This window comes from Thermobia domestica, chromosome 9, assembly GCF_964235325.1.
Source record: "Thermobia domestica chromosome 9, izTheDome1.hap1.1, whole genome shotgun sequence".
In the NCBI taxonomy this organism is placed as follows: domain Eukaryota; kingdom Metazoa; phylum Arthropoda; class Insecta; order Zygentoma; family Lepismatidae; genus Thermobia; species Thermobia domestica.
This window is the reverse complement of record NC_137462.1, coordinates 185454864-185481536: the sequence shown is the minus strand read 5'-3', so window position 1 is coordinate 185481536 and position 26673 is coordinate 185454864. Positions and strand designations below refer to the sequence as shown.

Here is a 26673-nt window from a genome sequence, read left to right as displayed (position 1 = left end):
GGACAAGTTCTCGATTAAATACAGAAACAACAAACCTGTAAAGATATGACTTCATAATAATATAAGGCTCATTTAGAAGCTAGTGAAGCAATCAAAGATCAAATTGAGCAGTGCCTAAGGTGAACTCTGATAAAATGAGTAACGTTTTCACGGTTGCTGTACATTGAGCATAATAAAGGAGATCTACAGTAGTATATGAAGAGGCCCATCTTGGATCTTCTTAATTTAGTTCCAAAATTTAATTTAATTGGTATATAGCTATATACGTATAAAGCAACCTATTACTTCTGAAGTTCAATTATGAATTACAGGAACGCCACGATTATCGCAGTTATTGTTTCCATGAAAAATCCCACAATAATCGAATCCACAATAATTTGGATAAATAATGCGTGTAGAATCAATGATCATTTCCAAGGATTTTTCAAATTTACTAATTAAATTTTATAAGTACCACCTTAAATCAAATAAACGGAATGACTGGGAATTATCTATTACCACTAGCTAACACAATATTCATTTTATATACACAGTCGTATGTAACCTTTTTGTAATAATTATAGAGCAGCTACAATGACGGTATTTTAAAACATCTCAGTGATTCCGACTGCAATATTGGAAAAGGAATCATAATGAACTATTAAATACCATAAAGGTTTAATTAAAATAGGGAGAAGGCTCCAGGAACTAAACGTTCGAAGCCTATGAAGAGGCGTCCAAGGAGGCCGAAGGGAAGGAAGGAAAAGAATGTGTTAAGCGTGTTAAGTAAAAATCGAAGACTCATTTAGAAAAAAAGATTCTTCTTTAATCTTTATTTTTATATAAGGAGGGTATAAGGATAAATATATATCCATATGCAGTACAGGCAAAGGTGTCAGTTATTGGTGAGTTATGATCATACAAAAAGTGCGAAACTACGGTAAATTTTAGAAATATGCGAATTCAATATTGAAACTAGAAGTAGTACACCTGCAACTTTCGGTTTTAATAGAGGAATAAAATAAAAGATAATTGATATCTATCGCTTCCCATTGAATTAGAGTAATAAAATCAAAGGTGAAACATTCTTGCGGTACTGAATCTATATATATATATATATATATATATATATATATATATATATATATATATATATATATATATATATATATATATATATAACATAAATATATATATAAACTGTTCGTCGTTATCTATTTCCGTCTTTATATGGCTATAAAAAGTTGGAACCGGAAATGATTAGTTCTTATCACTTGTGGTTTGAATATGAGGTTAACGGAGATGGAACCTATTCTTGGGATACTGGTTCTATTGTAAAAGAAAAAAATATGATTCTCGATATATTTTACAGTTATTTGCTTTATGAAAATAAGTATTGAAATCGGGAGTACTAGTAAGTACTATTTAGTAAATTTCAACCACTTTCAGATTCGGTCGGGTGATAATATGTTCTCTTGCCACGCTGGATCAATTGGAAAGAAACAGCTTGTCGCTATTGTTACCGTTTTCATTCTATGACAATAAACGTTGAAACAGGAAATTGTTGATTTATACCATTTTCTGGTTTGAATATAGGATTAACGGAGAAGATAGAACCTATTCTTTGGATACTGATTCGATCGCATAAAACCACTTCTCGATATCTCTTAATGTTTTTGCTCTGATACATGTCGACAGAAGGACGGACGGACATAACTGTTCTATAAGATTTCGACATTTAGGTATATCATTATTTGGAAGTGTAAAAACGAAGCGGTTCTAACGGTGACAGGTCCACGAGGATCTCATACGGTGGACTTATCAAAACCTCCCAGTCAGGTTCTCTCAATTTTTAACGGATCGTTAAAGATGTATGTGGTGTGATGTTGTCAACATGATATACAACATCCTTTCTGTTAACTAGTTCTGGCCGCTTCTTTTGAATTGCTAGCTGTATTCACAATAATTGTTGACAGTAGTACACATCCGAGTCTATCTTTCTGCCCTGCAATAGCAGCTCGTGGCTTTTCCAATCCCACCAAAAGCACAGTATAACCTTCCTGGGAGTAAGTGTAAGCTTTGCCACAGATTATGGAGCTTTTCTTTACTTTCATCACGATCTTCTTCGCACATAGTTGTCGTATGTTATCCATTTTTTAATTCTACTCTGTAGTGATCTACCGCTTCAGAAATGGTCAAGATCGCTAAGTTTCAGTTAGATTCGCCGATAGTAAAAGATTTTGAGTCAGATCATGTGGCACCCAAACATCGAGCTTCTTCTTGTGACCAACTTTCTCCAAATGATTTAACGCTGTTTAATGATGAGCGTTCAGGTCCTTTGCAATGTCATGACTGCTTATATACCAGTCTTCCTTGACTTCTGCCAAACTATCAAATTTTGCTGTGATTGGTCGCCCAACTGCGAGGAGCGTTTTGGACATTGAAATTTCCAGAACGAAAGCGACTAATCTATCTTTTGGCTGTTGCTTTTGATAATGTATGTTACCCAAAAACAGCACAAATTTCTTTACGGACCTGCGCAGCACTTCCGATTGTATCTAAATAAAATTGTAAAAGTTAGCGCAGTTTTTGCGAAAAGTTAATTCAAAGGTGCAAAACCTTACATTTGATAATAAGAATTCCAACACTTTTAGCAGATCTACTAGATTCAACTATCAGCTGTTACATGACGTTAGGCTCTGACCCACTGCAACTCATATATCCTAAAATTTGGGACATTAACGCCATTTCGTGTGCAAAAGGTTCATTACTTTTTAGTCTACCTGATATTTTATGAAGAAATATGCCTGATATTTTACAAGAATAAATTCTTCATAAAAGAAGTTTACGGTTTATCTGTAATTATTATACTATATAATACTAACCTATTAGAGAACATACTTAAATTTTTAATGAAGTGTAAACATTGCTTGGATGCTTTTACAGATTAAATTGATTAAATAAAGTGTAACTATAGATTAAAAATTTACACACTGCATGTACGTAATTTATAAGATTTTTTTCCCTCACTTCAAAGAAAGGATCAACACAGGTTTTATTTTATAAATGTAAATCTTTCTGTTTACATTCTTATTCTTTATTTCTTCAAAAATTACACAAAACTGTAATTTATAATTCAACCTGTTGTATTTACAATAACCTTATACAATTTATGTACAAATCTATACATATGTTTATGTAAGTACACAATTAGAAAGAAGTAAGAAGAATTCTATCAAATGTTGGAAAATCAACTGTGTATATTTAAAATTATACGAAGACGAAGACATACAAGAATACTGCAGAAATAGAACTAAATACAAAATAACTAAATTGCTTTATATTTTCACAACAATGAAATAGTCATCTCGAGTTATTTTCTTTTCGGCGATTATCAGTATACGAAAGAATACGAAATACTTGCATACTAAATAATCATTCCACAAAATTTTGCAATAATAACTATTGAGCAAACAAAACATATTTATACAAAGAACATTCGACTTTTCTGCTTTGAGTTTTTGTAAATTGTATTACAAACTAGTTCGATAACTTTATATTTAAATTACTATATAAGTGAACTTAAAAATACAACTGAAAACTTAGTAATACAGACACATTTTTCAGTTACATCTGTAAAAAATTATAGCATAAACACAAAAATAAGCAGGTAATATTTTTAAGGACTTAAAATGAAATGTTTCAATTTTGAACTTAGCAATTTACGAAAAAATAAAATATATTCTATATTGTGGAGCTCAAACATCTATTACATCATTATTAATGATATAGATTCTTGATTTTAAAAATAATAACAAGCATACAAAAAAGTATGCTAAATTTCTTTAACTTTTAAATGATTTTCATTGGTATACACAGAAATATAGCAATTCAATACTTTTGTAAAATTGTAAGACTCGCATACATTTAACTGCAGCATTATTATTTTGGGATTACTAATAATATATTTATTTTCCATAGAGAACTAATTTTAAAATACACAGAGCTGGTTTTACCTAATTTTTTGTGGTTTCTGGTGCAGTATATGTGTTACATGGTGACTTTAACCTTCCTATAGCAACTCTGATTATATCCAGAGATTTTAATGTATTCAGTATAGTTAAATGAGCAATATCTTTAAACTACTTATCCAATGTAAGTGTTTCAAATACAATATACTCTTTTCTTCAGAAAGTAAATTTTGGAACTAGACTAGAAACGCTGTAGCCCAGTTTGGAATTACAAATCCAATGTGTTTTATGGATTTGTCTGTAAATGTAAAAATAGCTATTATAATGCTTTCATATGAATCTGTTAACAGTAGAGTTAGAACATGATTGGAGATTGTATAGGGACATATCAGACATCTCTTGTAAGTTATTGTTCTTAAACATAGTCGTAATCCAATAATTAAGCAGAAACGAAATAGAAGGCAACAGAGAAATAATTATTTAAAATATAAACAAATAAACGAAAACCAGAAAATAACAAACATGCGTTATCTTGATTCAAAGTTTCACGGTACAGAATGATTACATTCTTTGATTGCATAACACAAAGCATTTATGTAAAATTTATAATGGTTAATAAAACATTATAAACCATTCCGAGAAACTCCGGTTCGAGAAACTCCGAATTTTACTACATATAGACTTCTTACACTTAGGTTTCTATAATTGTTCCTGACTATAAAGATTTAAGGAAAGGAGAAACGAATTTTTAGATTTTAAGCTAGAAGATAGTGTCATAACTATGATTAATTTGAAGGACCTATGAGCAACAAATGTGACGCAACAGGATAGTTTAGAGCAAATATCAACGTGATTTCTTGGATTCTAGAAACTGCACAATATATAGCAGCGGGTTTCCATTCTTTATGACCTTAAATGGAAAACATTGTTAAAATATCTTTTGAGATGCCTTTTTCCATGCATCTTCAAATGACAATGAAAGCGATGAAACCACGCAGCTGATACCAAACAACAATAAAATCTAAAAACTTAAAATATATAAAGTTAACTGTAGTTTTACAACTTGATCATGTGTACGAGTATATTGAAACGATATTATATAGTTAATGACGTGATATAAATACATAACTAAGGCTTTCTTATATCCTTCTGTATTGAAGCTACAAATATCAGCTTTCACATACTTCTTTTTGGGAGAGTCAAGGACCGTCAGTTAACAGCCGAACCAGAGAGACATTAAGTGGGTGCTTAATCCTTTTATAAGTATATCTGATAATGAAATATTAATTAGTAAGATTTTGACAATATAATTATAGATTTCTTCAAAAATATGAAATATTTCCTCAAATACTTGTTGGAATAATTCCTTTGGCATAATAATTTAACAGTAATTTATAATAGGATGTAATTTGTGTTTTTTTCTAACGCCCCTTGTTAATAAATCCAAATAAAATCTCGTATTAACTATCGATTTCAACCAACTTGATTTATCTTGAAATATGTATATCAACAGATTACCTCTTCTTTATTTCTTTAACAGTAAATTCTGATATTGATATGATAACACCTACAATTGGAGTATACTTCGCTTCTTATGAAATGTAGATAGTATATGCAATAAATTACTAAAAATAAAATCTTGAAAACAGCCAGACATATCTAGAATTTTAAAAAAAAAGACGTGTTTAATACTTTCGTACTTGACTCTCCTGCTACTAAATGATAACATTTTACAAATTTAATAAATGATATGTAGTTTTAGTATGGCTACAAAAATTATTAATCGGAACCAAATATTAATTCTGCTATTTTCTATTACTATTAATATGTATGCTTTCTCAAAACATTGATATTATTGTCTCCTGTTGGTTTTAATACTGAGAAAGATAGATATTATATACCACCTCCAAATTACTCTCTCTCTTTGGTTTTACTATGTATATTTTTACAGTTTTATTCATACTTCTTTACATATGCTCCTTTTTTTTAACGTAACGATCCATTATTCTTCTTTCAAGTAGAAAATAATGTTTAATTCCGTAGGGAACGAGCAACATATCTTGCAGACTTATATCCTTAAGATTTCTTAATATTAATAGTAAAAGAGCAAGGGATAAGACATTTTGAAAATGGGAAAGTGTGTAATATATCAGGAGTTCAGAAGAGAATGCAATTTTCGACAAAAGGCATTCAAAGCTAGAGCAGCAGAAGGTGGAAATAAAATAAAATAATTATTATTTATTTTATAATGTATTAACATGCAATTTCTGTATTTTGTTTCTCTAGGTTTAAATTAAATGCTTCTTCCCAAAATTACATTTTTCTGTTTGCCCTGTATCCTTATTTTAGATTCTATTGTCACTTCTCCAACTTCGAATGCCTTTTTCCCAAAACCATGTTTTCGGATTTGTCTTTCTTTTCTATGCTGGTGATATGAAAAGTTCAACAATAAATAAGTACATACAGAAATAATTCGGCATTACACTGAGTCAGAAAGGGTGATTCATATATAAAGCCGGAAAGAATGAAGTAATCAGTACATAAATTATCATAATAATAAATCACTGCATTATTTCAAGAAATTTACTATAGCTGGCAACATTTTCTTCTTTCCGTTATTACACGAATCAGTTTTTTCTTTCTTTTTTTTTTTTTTTTACTTATGTTGTACTGAATTAGTTTTCTGCATATTTATAGTTATTTCTTTTTATAGCTATATAGATAGATTCTTGAATCTTTTTCTAAACTATTTAAGAAATCTTGTATTTAGTGTCCTTTTTAACTCTTGGTAAAACCTACAACGTATCCAGACTACAGATCTAAATTCTTTCTACTTCGAAATTTTCTTTTCCTTTTTTATTTTTTTAAAAATTATAATATAGAATGTTCCATTTAAACCTCCCACGTTGGAGTTAGTGGTTACGAATGATTATGATAATTTGTAAATAGAAATTACGTAGTACAAAAAGCACTAGTACCAAACCCGTAGACAGAACACTAAGATGGTAGAGTGGCGGAGATAATTTTAGTGGAAACTGACTTGAGTTCAACTTACGTACAAAGAACTGAAAGTCCAGGAGGATAGAAGAGGGTGGTCGCAACGTTGGATCAGCCCCCTGCTCACCCTAAGAGTGTGTCTGACTACTACACAATTTAATTTTGCTTGTTGTTTAATATTTGAATCGTTTCTGTGTCATTAATTAATTTCATTCTTGTTTCCCACAGGCAAAATTGCAACCCCACAGAAACATGCACAAATTGTAATGTTACGTGGGGATTAAATCAATATAACTGGTGTAGTAAAAGAATATAAGTTTCCTGACGAGATGTACCTGATGAGAATGCCGTTAAAAAAGGGTTCGAAAAATTTCTAGCTACTGAAAGTGTTCTAGAACAGGATAGTGTTCCTGAATTGTTTTCAAATTATGAAGTTGAAGGAATTCGAGTAGGATTTCAGTGAATCCCTAGCACATATCTATTCGCTAAGCATCAATACAAATTCAACATTTCACTCGCAAAAGTGGATGGAGTATTGGATAAGGCTTGTTTTGATCTGCAAAAAGGGCAATTTGTTCAAGAACTGAAATCGGACAAGTACGTCGGCAGTCTGTGGTTCGTATAGATATGAACCCTTCCTAAATTTCTTAACACAATCTCGTTTTCAGATGAGGCCTATTTAATCTACCACAAATTGTTGCTTGTCATTGCGTATATAAAATCCCACGTCTATAGATAAAGTGTGCAAGATAGTTATACAGTGAACATTTGATAAAGCCTAATGAACGATAGAGTTTTTTGGTCAATTTTTCTTTGCTGCAATGACCAGTTCCAGACCTCGTGTGAATTGATACGTTGCAACAGTTTTGTATCCGCAGGTAGCTTATTTGAATTCTAATCTGATCCTTCAAAATGAGGTCACACTTCCACACTGGAGTCGAGGAGTTCGTAGCTCGCACAATAAAAACTTCGGAAACCGTTGGATTGAATGCAATAAACCAATTCTGTGTTCACTAAGGTTTAATCTGTTGGATTTCTTAATCACAAGTTAGGTGAAGGATTTTGTGTTTGCTACTTCAGTGAAATACCTCGTTGCTATCATAATGATGAACTTGTTGTAGAGAATGTGAAATAAAATTTAATTTTGATTAGATGTTGTTCGTGTTACAAATGGTACCTATGTAGAAATATATGAGTTTATATTATTATTTTCTGTGATTTATTTACGCTTTCCTAATGTTTATTTAGATTTGCGATTGAATAAAATGCGGGAGGTTTCAATGGAACACCCTATATAGCCATTCTATTTCATCTGCTTGTTTTCGTTGTAGTTACGATGAAAATATTATAATCTTTCTTCGTTTTGTGTATTATCGCGTTTTTCACTTAGAAACAAAACACCCTGTACACTGCATCACAGAATATGTATCACTGCGTAACTTACACAAAGGAAGCTCGAAAGGTGAACCAGTAGTATTTCTCATGAATGTAGAGCTGAATGTAACGAAGCGAGTGCTGTTGGGTCGTACCCATGGTAACCATGATAAGCAGAATGCGACGGAAACTGAATCATTGGAGCTACAACTCCAGGTTCGTTTTTCACCATTCCAAGTCCTCGAGGATCCTGAAACATTTTGGAGGCGTAGAAGCTCTTCAATTGGTCCTGAAGAATTTCCGCTGGGCTTCCTACACTAGGTGAAGAGGTCACCTGACCTGGTTGAACTTCGCCATCCTGACAAGTCATGTGTTCATCGCTAGAAGTAAAGAATTAAAAATTAATTAAGGAAACAGTTACTGGATATAAAAATTAAAATTGTATGAGTCAATATTACAATGGCATCCATACAAGACTAAAATAATAATAGTTGCTACAATATTATTAGCGCTTTTAAGAAAAGGTCCAACCGTAAGACATATGCCAATGAAGAAATTTCATTGAGCTACTGAGTATGAAATCCTCATGCGTAGTTTTCGAGAAAATACAAAAAAATCATTTGTAAACCTAAAAATTTATGCTATACGATAACTATCCCACCTATTAAAGATGGAACTGATGCAGAAGTACCCGTCATGAAGCTCTTCATTATGACATTAGCAAGACAATAGCACACTATGGGTAATAAGATACAACCTAAAATTATGATTTTAATTTAACAATGACATTGTGCAAAGATGAGAAGTACTTATCAGATCCAATCGGTAACAGATGGCATCGAGCTGAACAAACTGACATACTTCGAGGCAAATTATCATGCGTAGTATTTGACAAAATAAAAATAAACTTTATGCCGCTACAAAGTACGCCATTCTTTGCCATTTAGTTTTTGGATCAAAAGATCCAATATATTTCATTCAAAATTTATCTTGTACTCCTTATATTTGTAGTGTAGTCAAACCCAAACTATCACTTAACTCAGTATACTGTGCTTATTCCGTAGAAAATACGAAAACTCGATTTATGGGCCTTTCAAAAATTTTGTGGACCCTGATCCAAAAACTAATTATTGGCCAAGATCTCAATCTTTTCATGCATTTTTTTTATCATTCCTAAAATTCTTGTTTATTCTTCTGGAATACATTGTTTATCAGCCAATTAAATTGCACCAAGGATAGCTTTCCATTAATGATCTTAGACAATGAATTTCGATTAAGGTTCGAACTGTCAAATTGTTATTATTGTTACATATCAAAATGTTTTAATAATTATCTATCATGTTTCCAGTCCTACTTTCTTCATCAATGACCTTAGAACTATGAGTCGTAACTATAATCGTAATGTTCAACAAATCTTCAAACTAAAAATTTAAAACTGACCAAAAATATAATAAACAAAAGTTTTCAAATATATATATATATATATATATCTGGTTTTAAACCCTAAATTTTTCCAGCAATGACAGACTAAGTCGTAGCTAAAGGGTTAATTTTTTTAAAAACAGTAGTTGAAAATATTTTAACCTCTTTAGTCCATAGGTGCACATATGTGCACCTCTGTTTTTTTTATTTTTTTTTATATTTATTTTCTTGCTTCTATTCTGAGGCTTGCATCGTAGTAGAAACTGCTTTGTAACGTTCGTGTACCTCCCACCTATGTTTATTACTAATCTTGTTTATTAGATGGCATCAACAATCATCATATTTCAAGCAATAAATTTCCACTAATGACTTGATGCTATGAGTCCTATACTACGGCTGAAAAAGATCAGCCAACCAGACTGCACAAAGAATACGTTTGTATCATTGACCTTAGACTATGAGCCGTAGCGACAATCTTAGGTTTAAAAAAAAATCAAACTAAAATTTTAAAAAGAAATCGAAAAAATTTAAGCAAAAAATTTGAAACTTTTTTAAAATTTTAAAGAAAGATTTGAAAGTAAATAGTCAATCAAACTGCATTAAGATTAACTTCCCAGTAACGACCGTCGGACTATGAGACGTAACTAGAATATTAAGGTTGAAAAATTTTCTAACAATTTTACACCAAACTTTTAAAAAACTTTTTGAGAAATTTTAAATAAAGATTTGGAAATGATCAGCCAATCAGACTGCACAAAGAATAAGTTTGTACCAATGACCTTAGACTATGAATCGTAACTACAATACTCGGCTTCAACATTTTTCAAACAAAAATTTAAAAAATCACAGTGATTGAGAAAAGTTTTACAAACTAAAACTTTTCACAAATGAGCTGTAACTACAATATTAAGGTTCAGTCTTTTATTATTATTATTATTTTTTTTTAATTGTGCACGGGAGCGTACGCAGCGAAGTTCAGGCCGCGCTGCAAGCTAGCTTTCCCGAAACACCGAAATGGTCATTTTCAAGATATCACTCCTGAGTAAGTAATATTGTCCAAACACCAAATTAAGCACAATTACTAGTAATTATATATTCTATGACAGTACTAAGTCTTACGTCTGGGGCGCTGTCAGAGGTTGAGACATGATCCCCTGAAACTTCATTTTTCGTGGTTTCTGGGTGACATAAATTTTTCGTACGTTCCTTACTAGCTAGAAATACGAAATTTCGCACATTGATAGGAAATAATACAGTATGTACATTCCCAGAAAAGTCCAACATTTCGGACACCACTGCAGGAGTGTCAAACAGCGCCATCAATATCAGCCAAAATAATCATTTTCCAAACATCACTGTTCAGCATCGGGGCTTACAAATTGAGTTCTAAGGGCAAATCATGTAACAATTTGGCATCCGATATTTTCTGAATATATACCCATCACTGATCACAAAAATGTCGGATGTCGGGGGAAGGAGGAAAAAGTCGAAATTTTAGCCCTTTCTATTATTTACTATATCTCAGTAACCATTGGAGCTAGAGCATCCGAACTTGTTTTGTTTTGTTTATCTAATTGTCTTCTACAGTAGCGTAGCCAGGATGTATGTTTGGGGGAGAGCAAGTGCTGTTATAGGTACATATAGAAAAATTACAAACAAAAAAATATATAAACATAAAAATATATAAAAAATTACAAACATTAAAGTACTAAAGTACATTGTCGGACCTCTTTGCGGGCCCCTTCCCTACGCCACTGGTCTTCTACATTTTTGAGCTAAATATAATGGTTTTCTTGTTATTTTCATTTTTACTTAATATTGGTTGAGCGTGACGTCAGTTTTTTAGCCACAGATTCTTCACAAGATCGAATTCGGAAAAATGTTTCCTCTAAAAGGTTTCGCCATTTTATGCTCTTTCGAAAAATGTATACTTATATTAGTGTAGGACTAATAGTGCTTGAGTTATAAGCGACTTATTCTGCTGTGTGTGAAACTGAGTTACCTTCGCACGGCGCGGCCCTAGAGTTACTTTCAGCCTAGTTAAGGATGTCCTATCTGAAGGTACCCGTGTTAAAGACGCATCACTTTGGTGTATACTGTTTGCACACGACGTGTAATACTAACAGAGAAGAATTAGAAGAGAAATTAGGAGAGTGTGAAAGAGCTTTGGAGAAAGAGAATTAAAAGCCAGTAGGAAGGAAACACAATATATATGAAGTTCGGAGATGAAGAGGAAACTGTACAGATCAGGGCCGTACTGGAAACCTGGAAATTTCCCGGTGGGCCCTGGACGATGAATTTTTTTAATGGGCCCTCCGCCTCGTATCGTAAGTATCGGTATATGAACAAAAAGGCATCCGTCACACACTCTTCGCATACGGGAGTAAGGGAACGAAGAACGATAACACGTCGAGTACCGGCAATACAGTCAGTTAATTCCAGAACAGCGTTACCAGCCCATGATGTTGTGAAAACAGCCTTTCACATTTTTCGAAATTCGACCCATGAAAGGTTCCTGATTTTCCACTCTGCTTTATACTTTTGCTAATATTGAAATATTAAGCTAAATTGAAATCTCAAGTAATGCCATAACTTGAAATTAAATAATAATTTACATTTTAGAGCACCTTGTTTTCCGCATAGAAAATATACAGGGCCAGATTAACACCACTGGGAGCGGGAAATACAAGGGGCCCCAATCAAAACTTTTATGATGCGCCCTCTCTCAACATGTTCAAAAGGGTACATGAATTATATAGGAGTGACTCTAGTTACGTTTTTTAAAACTTTTATGGTGGAAATGTTTTTAGTATTTTTTAAAATTTTGGGGGGGTCCTTGGTCGATGCCAATCAGTGCCGTAGCTAGAGATTTCGGCGCCCGGGACGAAGTAGAATTCGGCGCTCCCCTCCCCTATATTCACCTCACCAAGCTTTTTTCTTATATACATATAAGAGAAGCAGCTTTTGTCGTTATATTACGCTAAATTTTTATCAAGCTGCTTGGACAGACCATTGCAACAGCCAAAAGCGATCATTAGTATTTAAAAAAAAAAAAAAGCTTTTTCAAGAGGCTTATATTAGTTTTGTTAAACTCGACGAAACTACCTTTTGTTGTATACAAATCCAATTGGAGAACAGTTATAGAAATTTACAACAATTTACAACGTTTCATACTATCGATAATAAATGAAATTTCAATGCATTAGAAAGTATGTGCTTTTAAAATGTTCGAAATAGGTGATAGCATTAATTTCCAGTAATAATTGTAAACGTTTCAAATTTTATTCTGTATATGACCACACAAATAGCATTTTAATTTCAATTGTTTTACGGTAAAAAGTATTTTGTGAAATGTAACAGATATTTAGAAGAAGCCTTCTTTGCGAATTTCTCAATATTGATCCATGAAAGTGAATAATATGTTAAATGTTTCTCTTCAAAAGCCAAATGTAGTTTGGCTACTACATATGTTTAAAATTAAAGTAATTACTTAATTTCTTAATGAATGAAAGTTCTGAATTTAAGACTATTTATTATTAATTAACACATTGAAAATACACTAACACATACACCCTAATCTATACACATACAATCACATACAAGTATATATATATCCTGGCGATACAAGTAGTTGATGGTGAAATCATCCAAATAAATTCCTTGAAATCGGAAGCATTTCATATGTCAATGAAATAAAAAAGATCACTGGTAGGGATTAGTCTTTCAAAAAGACGAAATTAGTTAGGTTAGGTTCTGGACTCTTAAGTCCCTATACTTTCATTTTAATATTCTCGCGCAAACAGCAGCTTGCGACCACCTATATCACATCATCATTAACGAATCATATATAATAACTTTCTTTAAGTAATAATTAAAAGCTTGTTGTGGCTCATTGAAACGTTTGAGTTGCGAGCGAAGCGAGGAAGATTTATTTTTTAAGAAATCTACTCCTTTGCAATCCCACAACAATATTGATTTAATTAGGGCGCCAATACTTTTTTCGGGGCGTCGTTTATTCATTTCCAACACGTTTTCTTTCTTCTTGCTCGTTCTGCACCTTCTTGCTATCAGCGCCCGCGGCCACGGCTTCACCACCCACCCTCATAGGTACGATTCTGGTGTTAATACAATGGAGAAGTGTTGTATTTGTATAAAGTATAGATCAATTCTGATGCTTCATATATGTATTTGTATATGAACCAGGGGCGTTTGTGGCACAAGTGCGGCATTGTTATTTTAGGGGAAGATATGAAGTAATGGAGCTTCCGCAAATGATTGTATAGTTGCAAGAGAAAAATGGAGGATTGGGTATTATGTCAGATCGATCAGTGTCAGGGGAGAAATTACTGCCTTAAAAAGTTTTAAATCTGCATTTTAAGACTTTTCAGCATACTTTATCCCAGTGGCACTCCCAGACTCCTTTTATTGTCGGGGGAGAGTAGCAGTACGTACATGTGAGTGGGCCTCCTAGAAAGTACTTTCCCGGTGGGTTCCTGGGTTGCAGTACGGCCCTGGTATAGGTAGAAGAATAGGATCTAAGGAAAATACAGGTATTGATTCCACTAGATTTCACTGTGAACAAGGATGAGAGTTTAGATGTAGAGGGCACAGAATTAAGGCGAATTAGGAGTAGGAGATCTCAGGTATTTCTCGTGATAATAGTATAGATGTTAAGCTGAAAGGAAGACCCTACAAGACCGTAGTGAGACCTGCAATGGTGTACGGAGCAGAAACGTAGGAAACGAAGATCTAGACGTGGCCGAAACGAAAATGTTCAGAAGGATGTACCAGATTGGATAAGATCAGAAACGAAAGAATAAAAAGCAGCGTTAAAGTGACTGAAATGTTGAAGAAAGTACAAGAAAGAAGATTAACAACGGTGTGGTCATGTTATGAGAAAAAATGATGACTATGTCGGCAAGAGAGTGGGGAAGATGGAAATAGAAGGCAAACGAAGAAGAGGAAGATCGAAAAGAAGGTAGATAGATTGTGTGATTACGGATTTAGAAGAAAAGGGATTAACAGAGAATACTTAACGTTTGGGACCGAGCAAGATGGAAACGAATCAGATGAAAATGTCGACCTGGAATAAGCGAGAAGAGACAGAATAAAAGAAGAAGAAGGATGTTCTAAATGAGCTTGCGCAACTGCCAAACGGAGTTAGCCGTGTGTTTAAATGACTAGTGGTCTTGTGTTTTAAGATTGGTACTGCTGATGTCATACTACTTCACATGTTTGATCTTTCAGTTCCGCATTGTTTGTATTGAGTTCAGCATTCCCATTTGAGAAATATATTCCGCGTCGCAGAGGAATTATAAAATATTATCCCTAAGATTACTGCCCTTTTCTGAACAATCCCGTTCAAGTATCATTCCCGGCAGAACTCATGTGGTTCGGATCCCACGTTAAACTGTAGGTCCACGTCTTATATAGCCCTGCTGAACGGGATGTTAAACACAAAATCAAGTAAAATCAACTCTTTCAAGAAGCAGTAATGTTTTACCACCTTTATCTACCATTACGTATTAGAATGTTTCAATTAGAATGAATAAAATTGGATCAACTGAAAAATACTCTTGCTTATCAGAAGAAACTGGAGCATCAAAGAATAAAGTCAAAAGTACTAATTTTGTTTTATACAAGTATAAATTTATCCCTTGAGCTAGTAAATATTTAGCCTCAGTGATGAGTTAAAATATTTAACCCTTATATAAACCTTTCTTAGAGTCTTTTGTTTGCAATACTAATTCGGAAAATGAGGTATTCTTTTTTCAGTAACTCTGCTCATTGTACTATTATAATATACAGGGTTTGTCCCAAAGTTACCGGAATTATTTTTTTAAAATCATCAATTTACAATCTTTTCACAACTTTTCAAAGTATTCTCTCTCTGATCTTTGCTTTTTTCGGGCGAGGAAACTACTTCTCGGATGATGATATTATAAAGGAAGATCCCACATTTTTTTCTGTCAATGAAGTTCAAGTTTGAATAAATTTAAATGTAAATTAGGGTTGAAAATTGTATCATATCACTATATAGCTCCTAGGCTTTATTATTTATAAAATATGAACTCGGGGTAACATAGTGATATGCCATATTAGGATAATTTCGAGAAGAATGTTAATGAAGTACAGCTGAATTTGAGAAACACAGTGCTAAGCCACATTATATTTTTAAAAATGCTCCACTTGGCTCAAAATCATTTTCTTCTAAGAAATCTTCTTCACTAGCATGAGAAATATTTCTCGCACACTTTCTGACACTACTTGTACTAGATTCCGCCATGTTGCTCTGACACGTGGCATAGGTTGTTGATGAAATTTTTCTAGGGGGCATCTCCATGGTTGTTATATTACGTCTGATATTTCTGGTATTTAATATACGTGGTTTGTCATATTACGTATACATTTTCGTGAGTCAAGGGGTCCCGGTCCTTCCCCCCCCCTGCTCTCCCTTCGGGCGCCTATGGTTGTTGATGCTGAAATATTTACGATCATATTAATAGGAGCGCCAAAGATTTATAGCACTTGTCCTGTTATCTCTAACATTTCTTGTAACTTCTTACTGACAATTAAAAGTACTACAGTTGAAGACCTACAAGTAACATTTAGTTCATTCTTGGCCAAAGTGTGGCAAAGCACTATCTTACCCCGAACCCTTCAATTTATAGTGAGCTTGATTATTGATAGGGCGCACCATGTCACGGCATATAATTCATTTATAATTTTTAAATGCGTGTTTCATTAAACTGATAAGCATTATTACTGGTAAGTTCAACACAGGGTCAGATTCAGGACGAACTAAATTCTGGGGGCACGGTGGGTTGTAATACTGCTACTTACAGCTACTTTTAATAGCTCCAAACTCTGGGATGGGTTTTATTTATATATAAAATGAGAAAGTTTCCTCTTCTGAATCCGCCCCTAGTTCAACAGGAACAAAATGCAAATACTGGTAGTTCTTGAGTTGGTTAGGTACTTTCTACCGATAGAAGGTGTGAAAATAAACCTCTTATCAAAGTGGTCCAAGTTTGGAAGATTCACCTACCACTAAAGCAGTGGTGCCCACTCCCCCTTATGTCCATGACGCACCCCCCTCAATTGTCTATCCGTAGGTGTTCTTCCATGAAAAAAAATCTTTTCGATTAATTTTTACACTCCCTCAAACATATTTATATAGATTTTCAACCCCCCAAATATTTCAATGACGCAGTTTGCGTCATAGCCCCCCCTTGTGGGCACCCCTGACTAAAGTGTCTCGGTTTGTAATCCAATTGATAATAGCTTTTTTCAATATTATTTAATTTGAAATTTAAATAATAATAATAATAATAATAATAATATTTAATAATAATAATAATAATAATAATAATAATAATAGCAATAATAATAATTTGTTTTAAGGTAATGCTTTTATAAAATGCACTATTTTTGTGGGATAAAATGAAGAAATAGGAGCAGCAACGTCATTTCAGATTTTGACTTATCGTCAACGTAGGGGTCTTACCAAGTTGAGGTCTTCTGGGAACCCCAAGTATTATTTTAATTTCTCAACTTATCTTTTTGCACTTCTTTAACGAACATATCATTGATCTATTTATATAGCAGATATCCCAAAAGGATGCAGGACACATATAAAAATCGAGAATAAATTGGTTCTTATAGTTGCAGCAGTATCACCAAATATCACCCTCTGGGGTCCCTAGATGACCCCGCCTGGTGTGTTAAGGAATATAGAAGAATAAAAATATTTTTTATTAATATATTAGCTATACAATTGATTAAAAATATGTATTGTCAAACTCAGAGGGACATCTCTCCACTAGTGGCGTGAGTGCACCCACGATTCACGCTTTCCTCCCCACACTGACCAAAATATTCCCTCCTGTGATAAATCAGGCATGTTTTTTTATTATTTTTTTTATCACTGCATTAAATCTTACATCGTGAAAGAAGACAAGAACATCTAATACTTGTTTAGCGGGTTGCGAAATTTTACGGCCGATCACTCAAACATCCCTCTGTCGCGATATTAGTGGATCAGTTATTGATTTTCAGTTATTCAATCAAGTTGCTAATTTTTGGCAATGTGAGCATGTAATGTTCACAAATTATATTTTATTTTGCATATGTTGTATTTTAAAACCTATTTTGCACAGTATATACAGGGTAATTCAGGAGGCATGTCACATAATTTGTGAGGTGATTCTACATGTGAAAATAAACCCCCCAAAAATCCTATGAACATCTGTCCGATTTTCGATCGTTCGGAACTGGAGCGGGTTGAACACTACACGCATCCACGAATGATTATGAGGACAAGTGTGAACATTACTTACCGAAATGCTGAGTAGGCGCTGTGGTGGACAGAATAATGGTGGAATAGATGACCGATCCATCCTATAAGAGGTGTGGGGTTCTCTAATAGATGGCAGCACTGTGACGTTGCACCGAAGCAACAGCTTCAAGCGTATCCAGTGTGCAATTGTGGGTTGTATCAGTGAGCAGTCCTGAGGCCGTGTGCTTGTCGTGCTTGAGTGTTTCACCGATTCATTGTACCAGACAAGTATCCCAATATCTGAATAACACATTTCCTCAATGGTGCATTTGCCGTGGCGGACCCATTAACTAGCCTCCCAGATCACTCGACCTAACCTTATAGACTTCTATTTATAGGGCGAGTTAAAGGGGAATGTGTACGCTACGAAGGTGGGTACACGTGAAGAACTTATCGCTCGCATCACCGACGTTGTTGCCCGCATTAAAGCGTGCCACGATGATGTTCCATGTGCAATACAACACACCCTCCAACGCGTTGACAAGTACATTGAGATGGGTGGGGGACTATTTAAACACCTCTTGTAGGATGGATCAGTCATCTGTCCACTGCAGCACCTACACAGCATTTTGATAAGTAATATTCACACTTGTCTTCATAATCATTCATAGATGTGTGCAGTCTTCAACCCGCTCCAGTATCGTAACGATCGAAAATCGGACACATGTTCATAGAACTTTTTCGGTTTATTTTCACATGTAGAATCACCTCATAATTTACGTGAGATTCCTCCTGAATCACGCTGTATATATCTTACTCCACAATATAAATAATCGTAAAATGTCATTCTATGACTCAGCACTGGTAAAACTGCACTAATTGTGTGAAGTATACCATGATAGTCTGTGCAACCTACATAATCTTTTACGCTGCACATTAATAAATACTTAATGACTGCATTTTACTGCAGAGAGGGTCATTAGGGCGGGTTCTTTAAAAGCTCTCACAGCACACAGTCAACAAGTGAAGTTATAAAATTTCCGAGAAGCATTGAATAAAAGTCAACCAAAACTCCGATGTTAAGTCACATACTTTGATAACAGAGCGAGCCAGTACAGCACGTCTCCATCAAGACCTTTTGCTCGGTTCACTGCGTATGTTGCCAGACCATAGCCAGCAACTATTTTACTATTGAGAAGCCACCTGCTATGCTGCGCCCATTGAAGTGCAAGGCGCAATAAATAAACATTAAAAAGAATAAGAAAAACTCTCTCTGTTGTCTCGATTTTTTAACTCCCTCATTAAAGTTTTTGTTAAAGGGAAGAATACTGTTGATGTTTCCAGGCAATGAAGTTCCTTTATACTCATACATTTAAAGAAATCTATCCATCTAAAAATGACGTCCTTTTTCGCTTTCATTTCTACATCGTTAAATGTTTCTTATTGACATTTAGTGTTTCCTTCAGATAGACTGATATCATTTTCTGTTCTTGATAATCGGCTTTTATAGAAAATATTTGTTCCATCGAAAAATACACTTTTATGAATAACTAGGTAAATCGAAAATTTTGACAATTTTGATATTTTTATCCTTTCTGATAAATCATCATCATCGTATTACTATGAGCCAATGGCGTGGTCCTGCAATCCAGCTCTTTTGGAGGTGAGATATTGTAGTGGGAAATGACTAATACTGCTACGGTTGGTCTCTTATAAGGGTCCTGTGCACCTACCACCAGCACCGCGTTCAAGCTCCAGAGTCGACTGCATAGCAGCTTTGGCCTTTATTGCTTTTAGTTTAACGTCCTAAATTATGGTCCGAGGATAAGGAAGATGATGGTGATGAAAATGAACGGAATGGTGAAATGAAGAAAGTGAAAAGAAACGGGAGAACCTCCCGAGAAACCTCATACACATGGTGTTTATCCATCAAAATACCCACTTGCCACGAGCGTCTATCAAACTAAGGAACCCCATATACCAAGGTGTACACTCTACCCAGGGCCGGATTTCAAACCAAGAGAAATAGCTCTGTTGATACAGCGTTGGATTCGCATTCGGAAGGTCGTGGGTTTGATCATCACCGCCAACCATCCTAAATGGGATTTTCCCCATTTATTTCCCTTGTTATATATCCAGTGTAAAATGGCCTCCGGGCTGTATCTAGTATTTGTTGAATAAATAAATAAATAAATAAATAAACGCCAATTGTGTCAAGCTGCCTACTGTCTCCCTCTTCAGAAGATCCACCGACAACTGATCAAGCCACCATAATAACCAGCTGACTTATGACAATATTTGCTACGACTAATATGCTACAATATTATCGTAGTCACGGCCATTATAAAAAGGCTTCCGCTTATTTTATTGAGTCGTTGGTGAAATATGTAATTTCAATAGTTTTATAGTATTTCAAATATTTTTTAACAAATTCCTGCCCCCAAAAATTTGCCGCCCTGGTCCCGAGCCTATGTAGCCCATGCCTATATCCGGCCCTCACTCTACCACTGAGTCATCACGAACTCTTCATCACAACAGTATTGCACAGGGACGTAAATCCCAGAAAAATCTTTTAAAAATCATCATCTTATTATGTCGTCATTAGCAGATTGTTTATCGGAAAATAAAAAATATTCCGTTCACTACGATCCTCACCTTACTTGAAACGTTTTGAGGTCTGCTTTAATATTGAATATCAATTATATTTACTAACTTCCGACTTTCTCTTTCCAACTTCTTCCGTCCCCCAGAATACAATTTCTTCTTTAACAATATCCTGCCATTTTTTCTCTCTTTTAACTATCTCCAGTAATATTTTTCTTTCTCTACGTATAAAACACATGGACAACGTTTTAGATACAAAAAAATAGTCCGTTGTTCATATGCCCATACTACGTCCTTGTTGGATTTTTTTAATGAACATTAAATATAAATGAAACGGAAATTTAATTTACGAATACTGAGCTGTATTTGAGTTGTGTTCAAGGAGATTAATATTAATATTGTAATAATAATAATAATAATAATAATAATAATAATAATAATAATAATAATAATAATAATAATAATAATAATAATAATAATTATTATTATTATTATTATTATTATTATTATTATTATTATTATTATTATTATTATTATTATTATTATTGTATATTCGACTTTTTAACCGTTCGAACCACCTCTTCAATTACATTCTTCACATAATATATTCATATACCAAATAAGTACATTTGAGAATACCATTGCACTACTCCATATGTCAACAAATAAACTGCTTTAGTCCATGATACGAGGGACATCGCAAAAGTAAGTTTACAAGGCAATTGACAATAATTATATTGTATGTTTATATAAACCAATACACATTATATGTTACATTCATACTTTATTTTTCAACATAGTCACCAAGACGATTGAGGAATTTGTAATGAGAATAATTTTAAAGAAATGGAAGTTACTGGTAAATACAATAAAATGGCCAATGCCGATTTCAGTTTCTCATTTATAGCACAATGTATATATAAGCTTATTAGTGAATATACTAACGAGATACACAATACAGGTGCTAATGCACTTTTGTTTACGACAGGACATTTCCTTCTCATGGATGGGTCCGAACAGAGATACTTTACACTTAGACCTATGTCATAGGGAATTTTGAGGGGGTGACGGTTTTTTTATTTTCCAGAGTTGGTAACCCTGTTTATGCTTAACTAAAAGAAAAGCATGAGAAGCACTCTCATATACAATCATTTGATACATTCTTCAAATATGACGTAATATTATAATATAATGTTATTATTATAACATTATTTTTTATTATTGATATACGTTAAGGTATATTTACATATAATATTACATGAAAATTGACGATTATAAATTGATTATATATGAGAGCGCTCCTCATATTTTTCTTTTTAGTCATATATAAATAGATTTTTTTTATTAAAAAAGTAATTTTCTCGAAAACAGAATTATATTTTAGTTTTGGTATGATTTGTTTTATTTTGTTTGTAAGTTTCCTAAAAGAATTTTTAAATTTTTATTTTATTTTTTACTTTTTTGCTTATAATAAAATTACAAGACATTTTCTATCATTGTAGACCTTTATTCGTTTTTTCTCCTACATGCTTGCTGAGATTCGGTGTTTTTCGACACTACAGACATTTAAAAATTACACAAAAAGGAATCTTTTTGTGGGATAAATGAAGGAATGGGAATAAGATTATAAAAGCATTATGAGCTCAAAGTGGTTTGCTATAAACTATTATAATCAATCGCGTGCAATGATTTGATGGTATTAGACCCATTCCTTCGTTTTAGCGACAAAAGAATCTCCGCTTTTGTGCATTTTATAAAAGCATTAATTTTATTATTTTTTTTACGCCTATTATAACCGTTAAACCTTGTTTTCACATTCGATCAATTCTTGATCTATTTGTACTTTACGATCCTGTGTATTATACTTCACATGCCAACTCCAGAGCATTTTGGTTGCATAACTGAATAGGATATATAGTTTGTATTTGATTTTATTTGAATTCAGCGTTCCTCTTAGGAGCGAGGCTATTTGCGACGTGAATCTACAGTTTAACGTGGGATCCAAAGTACATGAGCTCCCGGGTCTCAGGAATCAAACCCAAGCCTTCCACGCCAAAGGCGCGTACACTAAACCGTTTAGTTATATAGGAGCTCGTATATAGTTCATAGCGAACAAGATTAATAACTGAATTAATAAATATATACAAATATATAAACGTAGTAAAGGAATATTGTATTGTCGCCTTATGTCGCTGTATAAAATTTCATCATTTTATGAGGTCGAAAAATGATTTAGGGTTGCAAGGTTTGAAGATATGGTTGAACCATTTCAAAAAAATGTTGTTATTAAAACACAATTTAGCTTCATTAACAGCTTTAATTGTAATATTAAACTGATAATAGTCTTAAGAAAAATTTTACATATACGCATGTATATACAAAACCTCCGTATTCATAATAGATACGTGCAGGTCCTTCTGCTCGGAAAAAATATATGTATGAATTATTACAGAAGAGAATCATCCCATTTAAGAAGACTCTGAGATACAGGCACGAACACTTTTCTTGTACCCTCTACATTTTAGTGGGATAGTGACATAGCGGACAGGAATTATTCTCAGATCGAACGCCTTTAGTATAGAAAATACTCTGTTTGGGTTGAAAATAAATCTAATTGATCTTCTCAGCTAATCTAGTGGTTACAAGCTCACTTGGAAGAGAAACGTTTGTCCATAGGGTTACACGCCATATTTTTTTGCACGAAATTCATACACTGTCATAATAATTTGTTCTTTCTACATATTTAGAGCTTATTAATAATGTTACGTGTTCTTGTTGGGTTACTTTAAATGTAGTGACTAACCGAATTAAGAGGACTTTAATAGATTGATTTGATTTTAAGTTTAGCGTCCCTTTCAGCAGCGAAGGTATATGAAACGTGGACCTACAGCTTAATATAAGATCCGAACCACATGAGCTCCCTCCGAAAATCGAACCCGGGCCTCCCACACCAAGGACGTTCATAAAGATTTGTGCTTGAGAAGAAATTTATCACATACGCCCATATAAACAGCTCTCAGTCACATATATATATATATATATATATATATATATATATATATATATATATATATATATATATATATATATATATACCCATTAATTTAAACACTGAGTAGAGTACGAGAATTTCCATGTTAGCCTATATTTACATTTACAACTTTATATTTACTATATACTACATACAACTACCACATGAGCTAGCTATGCGTAATCTAAATTTTTGTAACTTCTCTGTAACGGCCACTTCTAATTTAGAGTAAAAAAAATCATGTCCCATCGGTGTCTGTTGTGTGTGTGTGTGTGTGTGTGTGAGTGTGTGTGTTTGTGTGTTTCGAGTTACAAATAAAATATCAATTGCTGTAGATATCCTGTACCTTCAAAGTATTCTAATGGTTTCATTTTTCGTGTTTGCTTCTTCACGTATCTTTAGCAACATAATACCTTTGAAAGGTGAATAACTACTGCAGTCACATTGGCAGCATTCAATTAATGAAATGTTTCCTTACAGATGTTGCACTTACGAATAGATGTCATTGATTTTCGTCTTCTGAAAACACCAGGCAACGCCGTCAGATCACATGGTTTTATTTTTCTTATAAGTTAAGAGATTCGTTTATACAAGTATTAGCGTCTCATTCATCTCATTTCGCTTTCTTGATTATTATTTTTTTGTCTTGTCATTTCATCATGAAACAGTTAAATTAGAATTAGTAATGGTTACAAAATATTTCAATACTTTTCTGCTGGTGCACTTGCGCGAACGGATACATAGAGGTTGTGTAATCTAGTAACAGCATCATTTTCTGACAGTGTTCGTAATAATCTTAAAACAATAAATGTAGCTTCCGTAATTTTGATTAATACCTATTCTCACTAATGGTTGGTTAGCTGGAATTTAACATCCTTGTTTCAAAGCACATTTAACTATCAATTAAAATGCTACGTTCATAATATGCTTGTGGCCAATTTCTTTCGACAAGGAATCTCAGAAACTACAGACTCCAGAAACGTGCCATTTTCGCTTGTCGATTTCAAATTTTGAGTACATTTAATCAGTTCTCATTTTTTTTTTTTTTTTTAATCTATTTTAAGTGTTAAGGGTCGTTTTGAGTCCGTAACATTAAATTGTCGCTACGGTGCGGCGTTGCTAAGGTTGATAGCCTTGTATTAGGCAACCAGTAGAAAGTCTACGTATAGCGGGTTGACGGACATTGCAGGCACTATGCTTTAATCTGAATGGCGAAACCTGTTATTAAAAAATAGTACATGCTGGCAACTTCAAAGGCCTGTAGAACTGCAATGAGGCGTACTCGGATGTGGGTTCATAAATCCATTTGACATCATCTTTTACTTCTCCAAGTTTTCCATAAATTTACCAAACACCTAGGCGTATATATTAATTAAAATGCCATATTCGTATTTCATCCATAGCAATTCGCTCCCTTTACGAGTACTTCACTTGTGTCTGTAAAGCGACATGTACAGATATAGTGAGGTAGTGAGAAAGAGGCTCATGTTCATATTAGAAACAGCTCTGGTTCAGCTAGTACTTCATATAAGAATGAAAGTAGCCTTCATTTTGATCGCATCGCATCACGGGAAAACGGCTGAACCGTTTGAAATGAATTATGGAATACAGATGTAGCTAACACCTACCACGAATTGGGTCTCTTTTTATCACTTACTATTTTGATTAAAATAGTTTCCTAAGGGGGGAGAGAAGATTCAAAATTTATGCCAAAAATAGTGTATTTCAGAAGCCCCTCAAGTTCTCAAAAATGCTTTTCTAAGGGCAGAGGGAGAAATTTATAGGATTTAAAATGCTATTTCTACACGCGATGCACCTCCGCTTCTCGTTATTCGACGAAGAAATAATTCGCATCATTATTTGCGAAGTGGATTTATAATAATAAAAATCGGGTTGAAGTTCACATCGCAGGGATATTTTCTCAGCGGGAAGGGGCAACAGGCTGATACAAACGCGCAGTCGCTAATAGACTCACACTTTGATGTACGCATGTACGACATAGTACTCCATGTGAAACAAAAAATATATTTGTGCACATTGCATAACAGTAAATAAATACTGTACTATAAAGTATCTAATAAGAATATAGTGTGTGAATATGCAAATGCTTGGACATTATTTCGAAAAACTGAAACCCGTTCAGACGAAGACAGTTGTACGTACGTACCTCTTTGCCTCACTCTGCAATGTATCACGATTTTATTTTTGAATTTTACATTTTTTGCGAAAAGAGGCAATCAGAAATGAACAATGATAAATGAATGAAAGAATAACACTATGCTCTAAGCGTGATTTGAACCCACAACAAACAAGACGTCAGCTTAATATCTTCGACCACTCGACCATTCAATCCAGCATATTCCGATCTGTAACTGAACCCCCGTCTTCTGCCGTGGACTCGCGTTCGATCTACTGTAGGTGGAGGCTTCATATGATCAGAATGACGGAAAACGAATTTAATGATAAAACTGTGCTGAATATAGACGAATGATAATTGTCAACTTGCACGTGTGAGTTGGAAACATTGTTTTTGAGTACATGAAGGTGTTTGAGGGATTGTGGACTTGCGTAGTAAATAAAAGAAAGAAAAGAATAGGGAGGGAATGTTGTTTCGTCTTGCAGTTCTGCGTTACACATGTTGATGGAGCACCCACGTCCTGTACAATGCAGATTCCTCAACTTGACTTGTGACCCCATAAGCCATACGTCACTCCAGTCTTCAAGACAGGCAGGCAGTCCCCCGTGTGCCCCAGCCTGCATCACATGCTGATGGGATGGGATACACAGGGGTTGCAGGGGAGATGAGGGGTCATCAAAGGAACACAACAACAATCACCTCCTCCCAGGACGTTGTCAGTCACGTTTGTTTCTGCAGATTACAGCTCCTTCATAAGTTCTTTTACATCTAGAACTACGAACTTTGGACATTGACAAATTCAATACAATAACCTATTATTTAGTTTTGCCAATGAAGCTCAGATTACAATGAAACCTCCATTCATACCAAAAATATATAT

The 26673-nt window shown here is 33.9% G+C and overlaps 1 protein-coding gene across 1 annotated transcript in view; it reads right to left on the bottom strand.

Annotated features, from left to right (window-relative positions):
• Positions 1-1215: 1215 nt before the first annotated feature.
• LOC145660501 (homeobox protein SIX6-like) overlaps positions 1216-26673 on the bottom strand; it is a 70647-nt gene continuing 45189 nt past the window's right edge. Inside the window, exon 2 of the mRNA XM_081725627.1 lies at positions 1216-8701. Coding sequence (XP_081581753.1) covers positions 8428-8701 — 274 coding nt within the window. The 3' untranslated portion in view covers positions 1216-8427. The remainder of the gene's footprint in view (positions 8702-26673) is intronic.